Here is a 13,999-nt window from a genome sequence, read left to right on the forward strand (position 1 = left end):
AATATATGTTCTTTAGACAATTTAATATTAATTAATATAATTTGGTAATTATCTTATAATTAGCCTTTTTTTTTTTGCTAAATATATAATTAGCCTTTTAATATAGTTTATTTAATATTACTTAATTATCGATAAAAATTAATTTACAAATTAAAAGTAAATATATGTTATTAAACTTAATTTAATATTACTAAATATAATCTAAATACATGTCATAAATTTGTTACTGTTAAAATGTGATTTTTTAATTTAAAGTACATAAACGTTGTGATGGAGAGTAACATATACGATCATTAAATCAATAAATTTTTTCGTAGATAACCCGCAGCCGTTATCCTTCGGCCTTCTGGTGCGCACTGGTTAACCCTACGGGCTCACGCAATAGCGTTGAACCAAGGTAAACTGTATTTAAGCAAGAGGCTCCGACTCAGGAGGCATAATCATAAATTCTCCACCCGGAGTATTATTTATTTTTAAAATAATACTACAGATGATAAAGTTTACACAGAATAGAAGTCAATTCGTGTTAATAGTTTACTTTGTAGTTAGTAGTTTTTCAAAATAAAAGTTAATAGTTTACTTAATTTATCGTAACTTAATAAATTTTTAATATAATTTATAAATATATAAAGTTTACAGAAAAATAAGTCGATTCGTGTTAGTAGTTTTTAGTTTTTCTAAAATTAAAAATAAATATAAGTTATTTTACTTAATTTAACATAACTTAATAAATATTTAATATAATTTAAAAATCGTTTAAAAAATATTTTTATTTTATAAATTAAAAAGACGATTGGATGAATACTAACTTAAAACAAAATAAAATTTACAAAAAATAAAAGTCGACTTGTGTTAAAAACAAAGTTGATAGAGAATAAAAGTCAACTTATGTCATGTAAGTACCAAAATTTGGTACTTGGGTACTTTTAGCACCAAATTATACATAGTTTCGCTTATTAATAAAGAGTATAGATGCTTAGGTTTTTTTAATATTAGTGGGTAAATTATTATGTTTACGAAAGATCTTGCCTTTTTCGTACTCATTTACAAATGAACCAATATGACTCCTTTTTTACACAGTTGCAAGATAACAAAGGATTTTCTTAATCTGATTTTGTCAATGATATGAATCGTGCAATAAGACTAATTGATTATAGGACTCCTCAGTTATTTACAAAGTAGGTGAGAAAATAGTTAAAGAACAATATCACAATGAGGGTTGTGTGGTCTTTTTTTTGCCAAATTTAAAGCAGATTTTATTAATAACTTGAAAGAGATTCAATCGGGACAAACCCCCAACTGATCATGCAACCAGGTTGAAAAACAAATAGAGCTAAATAATTAGCTGTTTTGTTTCCGGATTGCTTAACAAACTGAATACACATATTCTGAAAATTAAAAATGAAGGTAATGGTTTCCCGGACAATCCAGCACGCATCTCCCCCGAAAACAGTAGTTTCACAATTGACCCTCACATTAATTCGATTGATATTGCAACGTTCAGAGGATCTCAGTTGCAACAACTGAGTTTAGAGGCCTCATGTTATGAACAAATATTTTTTGTGAGAGGTGAGCACATGTGATTTTCACCACCGTTCCAAACGCACCCCAGCTATCTACCTGTCGGACACCAGCTATAGACCTGCCGAAAGTGTTGTTGATGCGAGATATCCAGATCTCCCAATACACCATCCAATTTATTTTCAACACAACCACCACATCGCACAAAGCGAGACACATCGCATAAAGCGAGACAATCAACCACACAAATAATAACTTAAACAGAATAATACGAAAACAACCCAAAATTCAAAAATCTCGGAATAACACCAAATTGTAATATGTTGTTAGACCGCAGATTTTGAATCCAAAAACTGAATTTTATTATAAAATTCAGACTCTTACCTTAGTAGATCTTAAAACTAAAGTGAAGAACTGTAATGGATTTTTTCGAGTTTTGTAAAACAAATCTCGATTTTATTAAAGAAAAAATAAATAAAAGGAGAAGATGTAGATGAATATGGAGATAGAGATGGGTATAAAGGGTGAAGAAGAAGGTAGGGCGGCTAGGGTTTGATGAAGTTAGGGCGGCCGACTCTCATGGGCTGTGTGGTCTGAATTTTAAGCATATGTTCAAAATATTTTTAAACTTACGAAAGTGATGTATATATGTTTAGATTTTAAAAATCTATTTAAAATTTAGGGTTATGCAGCAGAATTCACATGATTATGAGATTCTATTTTAAGGATTGGTTCTAATTTGTGCCCACATGTATATGATTATGTATATATGTTAATTAATTTTGTTCCCACATTGCAAGTGTTCTTAAGAGTCATTGTTAGTACTCCTTTCGGGACAAGGCACCACAATGGATGACAAGGAAAATTTAAGAAAAGGTGAAATTTACAACAGGGTATTACCCGAAGAAACGTGCTTTAAAATGTAGAAGTATACGCTCCTTAAATATTGATTCAAAATCCGAACTTACATTTTATATCATTTAATGATAAGAGTAGATAATAAGTATGTTAGATTTTGGAAATTGTGAGAAATTAAAGATAAAATACCATTTTTATTTTTTTATAACCGTACTATCGACGATATTATAAATTGGGATCGTTTTCACGAGGACGTTGAAGTAGTTGTTTTCTTACATTTTTCGATTAGAAAATAATTAATGACTTGAACTTCAGACCAATAATATTATAGGCCTACACGAAACGCGGTCCTTTTACTAACTTGTAATTCGGACCAAAATATTATAGCCCATACGATACGCTGCCTATTTCCTAGTATAGAGTACTTTACTGACTTGATATCCCAATGCCATGTAGCAAACATAGAAATGAATTGTTATACATAACCGTGTAAAAAAATTCCAACGCATGTGCTTCTGAGTTCCTTCGGCTCGAAATCTACTCACCGTTTGTGCTTCCAAATTTCTACTGTGCACGAAACCGTAGCCTTGCCTCTTCTTTCTACTCCAAGCCCTTGTAAGAGGTATTTTCTGAATTATATACTTTATTTTTTCATATCTTACTATTAAATTTCGTGATTCTATTAATTAACAAACTTTTCAATGATTACTAAGTGAAGAATTAATAATTTGAAATTTTCAGAGCTAGATATATAAAAGAATTTCTCGATTACTCAGTTCATGTATGTGTTAATACACCCCCCTTGGGATTCCACTTGTATGTTGGATTGAAGAGCGCATCACTAGAGCTCATCACAGGGGAAATATTCCCATTAGAATCAGGATGAAAGTTTTAAGAATAAAAGGGTTTTATTAATTTGGCCTCGGTCAAAATAGATTGGATTCCAAATCAAGCCATTTAATCTATTAAATTTTTAATACATTGGGACTTAGTATGTTAATTGTTAATAAATTTAAGTCAAGACATGATTTTCTTTAGAAATATAATCATGTCACAATATATATGTATATATGACTAAATATAGAAAAAGAAGGAGAGAAAGATAATGAACACAAGAGTACAGTTAACTGTGTGCATTGCTATACTACTACAGAGCAAGATAATGAACACAAGAATACAGTGAACTGTGTGTATTGTCTATACTACCACTTCTGCTGCATTTTCTGTTGTGCTTTGTTATACAAGAAGGAAGAGTAAGTCTCTTTATATAAAAAAACATAGCTTCTCTTTAAAGCTTGCTTTTGTCACTTGGTGGCTCCTCTTGCTACATTAATTATGATGTCACCATTGTGACATGATCTCACTTGTGTCATATCCTAGCTAATATTTAACAAATCATGATATATGAATTTTTTTTTATTTTGGAAATTTGAATGAAGATAGAGGTGCATTTGCATAATGATTCTTTGTTTTGTTTGAGATTTATAAAATTAGTCAATGATATATTTCTTCACTGAAAAGAATTATTTTATTTGATGCAAGGTGTGCAGTGACAAATTCTCCACTATGGACTTACCAGAAGAATTGATTGCTGAAATTATATCAAGAACTCCTGTGAGGACAATAGTGTCATGCAAAAGCGTGTGCAAAAGATGGTGTAATATAGTTTCAGGACCATTTTTTTCGCGTCTGCATCTCTCTATATCATCTAAAATGCTTTTACTTCATCAAGGAGACGCCGAGGACGTAGATGATGACAATGATGGTGACCTTGCAGTGGTTGAACTAGATGACCAACATCGCCAACATGATATTCATCACGAGCCTATGATGAGATTTTCCCCGGGACTTGCCTTGGGAGACTATGTGGGGTTAATTGGATCAGTTAATGGGTTAATATGCTTAGAAGATAGTTATGATGATTCAGCATATGTATGCAATCCAATTACACAAGAGTACATACGCCTTCAAGATTCCGAGTACACCAGAGTATCATATTTAAAGGGATATTATGGCTTTGGACTTGTTGAATCGAACCAACAGTACAAGATTGTACGTTTTTATAAGGGTAGATTTCCTTCAACTGAATATGACCTAGGGAGCGAGGTTTATACGCTTGGAACCGGCATGTGGAGAGATCTAGGACATGTCCCCTTCCATCTGAATGAACATGATAGGGGTCACTATGTCAGTGGCCGCCTCCATTGGTTAGCTGGTGAACTAATATGTGCTTTCGATTTGGATAGAGAATTATTTCGTCCAATGGAAGCTCCTCCACGGGCTCCTGGGAATACAGATCATTTTAGCATCTTGGGAGTCCATAATCATTTTAGGAACTTGGGAGTACTTAAAGGTTGCTTGTGTATATGTGATATAACACTATACTCTGAACTTTCTATTTGGGTGAAGAGAGATTATGGCGTGGAAGATAGTTGGAGTAAAAAACTCATCATCACTCCTAATCCTCCGTTACATGAAGGTATAAATACCGACATGGTTCGGCTTCTTAAAGTTCTCAAAGATGGGAACATCTTAATGTATTGTGACCAACTTCAATTGTTCACTTATCATCCTCAACGTAAAACATTGCGACATCACATTTTCCCGGAGGGTGAGTTTCTCACATTTGGTGCGATGACTTATGTCCCCGGTTTTATCAGTCTAGAGAGGAGTTTCACCTTGGAGGGTGTCAAAAGATGGGAGTCTCCTCAAGTAGAAGACTGACTTATAACCGAATAGAGCAAAACAGGATCGAAAATAGGGCCGAGTCCGAGCAGTCTCCCGAGTACTAAGGCCGAGTAATCTAAGTTGTTGAACATTGCTTATTTTACTGCAAAAATACAAGGTTTTTATAACTAGTTCCATTTCAAGAACACGTTATGTTTTAAGCTTTTCTAGTTGTTTATCTAATATTTGTATGTACTCCTAATTTCAAAATTTAATAATTACTGTAGGCTGCGAGATAACTTTAGCATTTAGTGCTTGACATTTTTATAACATTTACATATCATATAAATGATTTTTATGTTGTATGCTTGTAAATTGCTCTTGGTTGATTCTGTTTTTCATGATTCATAGTATTATTTCCCTTTCATCTTGATGAGTGTAGTTTATTTTATTTATTCAGCTTTGGCCTAGCTTTGTTGGGCTTTGGTTTTAGGTCAAATTTGGTGGTCATACTTAAAATTTTCATTTAGGAAGGCCTTGTTATAACTTCTGTTGTTAGCTAAGTTGCAGTTTGAATTATACAGCTGGTTTTACATTTGTAATCCTATCTTACATTATGTTACTTGTATAAGTTATCCACACGGAAGAACTGTAAGATTTAGAGGCATATTTCTTTTAGAGTGGCTTTTCATTTGTAGATGTTAGTATTTCCCTAAAATTGAGTGTTAAACCAAAGCGAGTTGGGTTAAGAAGTAAGTTTAAAGTCAAATGACAAAAATGCATAAGTTCATTCGGGGTTATGTATGTGAAAGTGAAAGAAAATCACAAAAACCAGTTTAATTAAACCTTAAAACTGTGTCTGATAACATATACTATAAGTGCTCTCGCTGCTCTGTCTGCGCTAGAAGCTCAAAGTTGTTCATCGGATTTAAATGTATCCTGAAAGCTTTAAAGCTGTTTAGGGCTACTCTGGTTTATCTTGATTTTCAACTTGTTTCTCGATATCTTGATTTTAATAGTTAGGAATTATGATGTAGTATGTGTCTATGACAATCTTCATTGCTTAGTTTATGATCCAAAGGCCATTATGGAAGTTTGTGTACTTTCAGTTCGAAGAAAGTTGCTGTTCAATTAACTGCCTATGTTCCTGGAGTTTGTGGGAAACTCTAACAAAGTAGGTGCTGTTGTATATGTGAACTTCTTTGACTCAGCCATTATGATTAAAGAAATGGTAGTTTGAGTATCACTTTACAAGTTCGCCCTGTGGGGAATTTATATACTATAAGTGCTCTCGCTGCTCTGTCTGCGCTAGAAGCTCAAAGTTGTTCATCGGATTTAAATGTATCCTGAAAGCTTTAAAGCTGTTTAGGGCTACTCTGGTTTATCTTGATTTTCAACTTGTTTCTCGATATCTTGATTTTAATAGTTAGGAATTATGATGTAGTATGTGTCTATGACAATCTTCATTGCTTAGTTTATGATCCAAAGGCCATTATGGAAGTTTGTGTACTTTCAGTTCGAAGAAAGTTGCTGTTCAATTAACTGCCTATGTTCCTGGAGTTTGTGGGAAACTCTAACAAAGTAGGTGCTGTTGTATATGTGAACTTCTTTGACTCAGCCATTATGATTAAAGAAATGGTCGTTTGAGTATCACATTACAAGTTCGCCCTGTGGGGAATTTATATGCTACAGTGGATTTTTTCCCCTCAAGTAATCATCCTCAAATTAAGACACTGCAAAAACTTGACAATTTCATAAGCCTCGTTGTAGTTTGTAATTGATGCAAATGTTCAAATTCCAAGTTTATCGGGCTCGAGTTTGTATATGGTGGTATACTTTTGGAGGTCACACAGCCTAAACGTGAGGCTGCCTGGGGTGTCACATGGGATTAAAACATAGTTTACTATTTTATCTAAATTATTGTAATCTAAAAAAACACTACAAATTAGCGATATTTTCGTAAATTTGAACCTAACTCCTTTTTTATTATATCATTTTATTGTAAGAAAAAATTTATGAACACGACGATGCTATTTACAACTATGACATACTTGAATTTAGCAAACGAACGGATCTGAGCCGTCCAGATCAAGTTTAGCTTAATTTTCTTTTTTTAGATGAGCTGAATTTAATAAACTAACGGAAAGTGATGTTCAAGATCGGCTCTTTATTATATGAATTCGAGCCAAATTTGAACAAACTCGAGTTGTCCCCTAATATTTCACATGTATTTTTTACTCGACCGAATTTAAAATATAATTTTTAGTTTTACAAATTGCATCAAGATCAAATACTAGTTTTTATTTTATAATGATATATATACAAACACTCTACCCATAATTCCTAATCTAAATCATTTATTTTTCAAGTTGAGTTTTAAGAACATAAACAATTTTATTTTAAATTTTTGAGTTCTTAATTTTAGAAATCATACATTACTTATTTTTTTAAAAAAAATTCAATAATATACGGCATTTACACATATAATCGAAATTGAACAAACTTATGATCATATCGTTATTGAATCCTTCGTTCTTTGATAGGCAACCAAGTAATTTTTTAAAGAGATATGTACATGTTGTAATATTTCAGTTGTTGTTTTGAGCAATCAACCATAGATGCATCATCATAAAACCTTTATCACTTAATCAATATCATGAAATTTCTGCAAAATTGTAATCCCAGACATATGACCAACAAGAAATAAAAACCAAACTCTCACAATTAAGGAGAAACTAAACAAACCCAAATAAATTGGTAACCAAGGAAAAATGGAAACTAAATCAAGAAAAACAAGATTGAGGCTATTTTGAGATGGCTACTCAATAGAGAGCGAAAGAGAGTTTGTACGTTATATTTTAAAATGTCCATGTCGAAATGTTATTATGTTTAGATATTTTGCTTAAGTTTAATTTTATAAATCACAAGTTATTTAATGATTTTATAAAAATATTAAAAATTGGAGATGAGTTGGTAACAATATTGGATAGTTTCATTATGAAAAAACTAAGTGTTTAATTTAGAAATACAAGCAAATTTTCTAAAATATTTAAAAAAAATTATTAAATCATGAGAAAAATGTAATAATAACAATATTTAAGTGATCAATAATAATTTATTATTTATAATATATATGAACTTTATATGAGTCGAGTTCGAGTCAAGTCTGAGTCGATTACGAGCTAAACAAGCCGAGTCAGAATCCAGCAAACAAAAAGCTCGGCTCAATTATTCATTCGAATTCATTTTCATATTCTTGATCGCCCTCGTTTAGAATACTGAACCGAATCGAGTTTACGTAAACAAGTCAATCCTAAATTTCGTTTACGAACATCTCTTCTCATTTACGGTCCTACTATTAATTGTAATATTCATCTCACTTGATTATTTACTTAATATTTAGTAAGTTAATCAAATATATTAAAAACAATATTTGTCCAGTTTTAATTTGTATTTAATCATTAAAATATAGAAATTTTTCTAACCGGTCTTGTAAAAATTGGAAATTGGACTTTATCAGTAGCGGGACCGTCTAGTTAGGGCTGTAATTCGGGCCGAGCGAGCCGAGTTTCGAGCAGGGCGTAATTCGAGCCGAGATTAATCGAGTCGAGTCGAGCCGGCTCGTTTAGTTAAACGAGCCTAACCTCTGTCCGAACTCGACTCGTTTAATTTTACGAGTCGAGTCGAGCCGGCTCATTTAGCTAAACGAGCCGGTTTTTACGAGTCGGGCGAGCCGGCTCGTTTAATTTTACACTTAATCGAGCCTAAATCTCTACCCGAACTCGTCTCGTTTAATTTCACGAGTCGAGCCGAGCCGGCTCGAGTAATTAAACGAGCCGGAACCTCTACCCGAGCTCGGCTCGTTAACTAAACGAGCCGAGTCAAGCCCACTTAAACGAGTTCGAGCCGGGCGAACTCGCGAGCCGCCCGACTTGAATTACAGCCACACGTCTAGTGATTAATCGGCTAATCAGGGATTGATCAAAATGATTAACTGAGTCATTAATTAGAACTAATTTAATATTAGTTTTAGATATAAATATTAATATATGTAATTGTTTATTTATTTTGATTATACATATACAATTTTTATTATTTATATTTATATAAAGAAATTTTAAATATGTCCCACTATTAAAGTAAATATAATTTTTGAGATGTAACTTATGAACTGAGATCAATTTAGATGAAAAATTAAGAAAGTTTAAATAGTAATTATGTGTTTAAGAGAATAATATATATTTTTTAATTTTTTATCATTTATACTTTTAATTTTTTGATTTATATTTTTTTATATTTTTTACCAATGAGTCTGATTTTTGACCAACTAACCTGATTTTTCACGTATTAACCGGATTCATACTTTTAATTTTTTATTTATATATATATATATATTTTTTTAATTTTTTACCGGTGAATCCAATTGTTTACCAATTAACCCAATTTTTAATCGACTGATTTCAATTTTTTTCGATGACTGATTTTTGTAAAACACGATTTTTAACTCGATTTTCACCTAGTCATTTCATTTTTCACCTAGTCATTTCATTTTTCACCGAAGAGTTATTAATCCCAACTTTTTGAAAGTCGGTCTTAACTTGGGTAAAATAGTATTCTAAAATTCCTTTATTCAATCGATTAATCTCCTACAAAGTACTCGACCGATTATATTTTTTGAAATTTGATTAATCCATACGAATTTTCCTTTATTGGAGTATATATATTTTATTTATTAAAATGAAATACTATATTAATTTAAATATGAATATTTATAGAAATTATGATATAATAAATATATATTTGTTAATAAATAACTAATATATTAAATATAATTAAATATTATAATAGATTTGATTTTTACTCCGATTAACAATTTCGATTAATCCTCGACTTTCAACTAATCCCAAATCGGTAGTTAGACCGATCTTCCCCGATGTCCGATTTTTACAACAGAAGGTAAAATGGTTCTTTAATAACTCAAAGTTATAACACTAATTATTGACGATTTTTCAGAAGATTCTAAGCAATCTGTTTACCAAGTACAATATTAGTTTTATTTTTGTGAAATGAATTGTATCTCTATCTTATGAACCAAATATATGTTCTTTAGACAATTTAATATTAATTAATATAATTTGGTAATTATCTTATAATTAGCCTTTTTTTTTTGCTAAATATATAATTAGCCTTTTAATATAGTTTATTTAATATTACTTATTTATTGATAAAAATTAATTTACAAATTAAAAGTAAATATATGTTATTAAACTTAATTTAATATTACTAAATATAATCTAAATACATGTCATAAATTTATTACTGTTAAAATGTGATTTTTTAATTTAAAGTACATAAACGTTGTGATGGAGAGTAACATATACGATCATTAAATCAATAAATTTTTTTCGTAGGTAACCCGCAGCCGTTATCCTTCGGGCTTCTGGTGCGCACTGGTTAACCCTACGGGCTCACGCAATAGCGTTGAACCAAGGTAAACTGTATTTAAGCAAGAGGCTCCGACTCAGGAGGCATAATCATAAATTCTCCTCCCGGAGTATTATTTATTTTTAAAATAATACTACAGATGATAAAGTTTACACAGAATAGAAGTCAATTCGTGTTAATAGTTTACTTTGTAGTTAGTAGTTTTTCAAAATAAAAGTTAATATATGTTATTTTACTTAATTTATCGTAACTTAATAAATTTTTAATATAATTTATAAATATATAAAGTTTACAGAAAAATAAGTCGATTCGTGATAGTAGTTTTTAGTTTTTCTAAAATTAAAAATAAATATAAGTTATTTTACTTAATTTAACATAACTTAATAAATATTTAATATAATTTAAAAATCGTTTAAAAAATATTTTTATTTTATAAATTAAAAAGACGATTGGATGAATACTAACTTAAAACAAAATAAAATTTACAAAAAATAAAAGTCGACTTGTGTTAAAAACAAAGTTGATAGAGAATAAAAGTCAACTTATGTCATGTACGTACCAAAATTTGGTACTTGGGTACTTTTAGCACCAAATTATACATAGTTTCGCTTATTAATAAAGAGTATAGATCCTTAGGTTTTTTTAATATTAGTGGGTAAATTATTATGTTTACGAAGATCTTGCCTTTTTCGTACTCATTTACAAATGAACCAATATGACTCCTTTTTTACACAGTTGCAAGATAACAAAGGATTTTCTTAATCTGATTTTGTCAATGATATGAATCGTGCAATAAGACTAATTGATTATAGGACTCCTCAGTTATTTACAAAGTAGGTGAGAAAATAGTTAAAGAACAATATCACAATGAGGGTTGTGTGGTCTTTTTTTTTGCCAATTTAAAGCAGATTTTATTAATAACTTGAAAGAGATTCAATCGGGACAAACCCCCAACTGATCATGCAACCAGGTTGAAAAACAAATAGAGCTAAATAATTAGCTGTTTTGTTTCCGGATTGCTTAACAAACTGAATACACATATTCTGAAAATTAAAAATGAAGGTAATGGTTTCCCGGACAATCCAGCACGCATCTCCCCCGAAAACAGTAGTTTCACAATTGACCCTCACATTAATTCGATTGATATTGCAACGTTCAGAGGACTCAGTTGCAACAACTGAGTTTAGAGGCCTCATGTTATGAACAAATATTTTTTGTGAGAGGTGAGCACATGTGATTTTTACCACCGTTCCAAACGCACCCCAGCTATCTACCTGCCGGACACCAGCTATAGACCTGCCGAAAGTGTTGTTGATGCGAGATATCCAGATCTCCCAATACACCATCCAATTTATTTTCAACACAACCACCACATCGCACAAAGCGAGACACATCGCATAAAGCGAGACAATCAAACACACAAATAATAAGTTAAACAGAATAATACGAAAACAACCCAAAATTCAAAAATCTCGGAATAACACCAAATTGTAATATGTTGTTAGACCGCAGATTTTGAATCCAAAAACTGAATTTTATTATAAAATCCAGACTCTTACCTTAGTAGATCTTAAAACTAAAGTGAAGAACTGTAATGGATTTTTCGAGTTTTGTAAAACAAATCTCGATTTTATTAAAGAAAAATAAATAAAAGGAGAAGATGTAGATGAATATGGAGATAGAGATGGGTATAAAGGGTGAAGAAGAAGGTAGGGCGGCTAGGGTTTGATGAAGTTAGGGCGGCCGACTCTCATGGGCTGTGTGGTCTGAATTTTAAGCATATGTTCAAAATATTTTTAAACTTACGAAAGTGATGTATATATGTTTAGATTTTAAAAATCTATTTAAAATTTAGGGTTATGCAGCAGAATTCACATGATTATGAGATTCTATTTTAAGGATTGGTTCTAATTTGTGCCCACATGTATATGATTATGTATATATGTTAATTAATTTTGTTCCCACATTGCAAGTGTTCTTAAGAGTCATTGTTAGTACTCCTTTCGGGACAAGGCACCACAATGGATGACAAGGAAAATTTAAGAAAAGGTGAAATTTACAACAGGGTATTACCCGAAGAAACGTGCTTTAAAATCTAGAAGTATACGCTCCTTAAATATTGATTCAAAATCCGAACTTACATTTTATATCATTTAATGATAAGAGTAGATAATAAGTATGTTAGATTTTGGAAATTGTGAGAAATTAAAGATAAAATACCATTTTTATTTTTTTATAACCGTACTATCGACGATATTATAAATTGGGATCGTTTTCACGAGGACGTTGAAGTAGTTGTTTTCTTACATTTTTCGATTAAAAAATAATTAATGACTTGAACTTCAGACCAATAATATTATAGGCCTACACGAAACGCGGGTCCTTTTACTAACTTGTAATTCGGACCAAAAATATTATAGCCCATACGATACGCTGCCTATTTCCTAGTATAGAGTACTTTACTGACTTGATATCCCAATGCCATGTAGCAAACATAGAAATGAATTGTTATACATAACCGTGTAAAAAAATTCCAACGCATGTGCTTCTGAGTTCCTTCGGCTCGAAATCTACTCACCGTTTGTGCTTCCAAATTTCTACTGTGCACGAAACCGTAGCCTTGCCTCTTCTTTCTACTCCAAGCCCTTGTAAGAGGTATTTTCTGAATTATATACTTTATTTTTTCATATCTTACTATTAAATTTCGTGATTCTATTAGTTAACAAACTTTTCAATGATTACTAAGTGAAGAATTAATAATTTGAAATTTTCAGAGCTAGATATATAAAGAATTTCTCGATTACTCAGTTCATGTATGTGTTAATACACCCCCCTTGGGATTCCACTTGTATGTTGGATTGAAGAGCGCATCACTAGAGCTCATCACAGGGAAATATTCCCATTAGAATCAGGATGAAAGTTTTAAGAATAAAAGGGTTTTATTAATTTGGCCTCGGTCAAAATAGATTGGATTCCAAATCAAGCCATTTAATCTATTAAATTTTTAATACATTGGGACTTAGTATGTTAATTGTTAATAAATTTAAGTCAAGACATGATTTTCTTTAGAAATATAATCATGTCACAATATATATGTATATATGACTAAATATAGAAAAAGAAGGAGAGAAAGATAATGAACACAAGAGTACAGTTAACTGTGCATTGCTATACTACTACAGAGCAAGATAATGAACACAAGAATACAGTGAACTGTGTGTATTGTCTATACTACCACTTCTGCTGCATTTTCTGTTGTGCTTTGTTATACAAGAAGGAAGAGTAAGGTCTCTTTATATAAAAAAACATAGCTTCTCTTTAAAGCTTGCTTTTGTCACTTGGTGGCTCCTCTTGCTACATTAATTATGATGTCACCATTGTGACATGATCTCACTTGTGTCATATCCTAGCTAATATTTAACAAATCATGATATATGATTTTTTTTTATTTTGGAAATTTGAATGAAGATAGAGGTGCATTTGCATAATGATTCTTTGTTTTGTTTGA

General features: G+C 31.2%; 1 protein-coding gene across 1 annotated transcript; it reads left to right on the forward strand.

Annotated features, from left to right (window-relative positions):
• Positions 1-3,945: 3,945 nt before the first annotated feature.
• Positions 3,946-5,103, forward strand: LOC141705304 (F-box protein At3g07870-like). The gene has a single exon (XM_074508321.1). The coding sequence runs from the start codon at positions 3,946-3,948 to the stop codon at positions 5,101-5,103; it is 1,158 nt and encodes a 385-aa protein (XP_074364422.1).
• The last annotated feature ends 8,896 nt before the right edge of the window (positions 5,104-13,999 follow it).

Source organism: Apium graveolens, unplaced genomic scaffold (genome assembly GCF_009905375.1).
Source record: "Apium graveolens cultivar Ventura unplaced genomic scaffold, ASM990537v1 ctg8759, whole genome shotgun sequence".
Lineage (NCBI taxonomy): Eukaryota > Viridiplantae > Streptophyta > Magnoliopsida > Apiales > Apiaceae > Apium > Apium graveolens.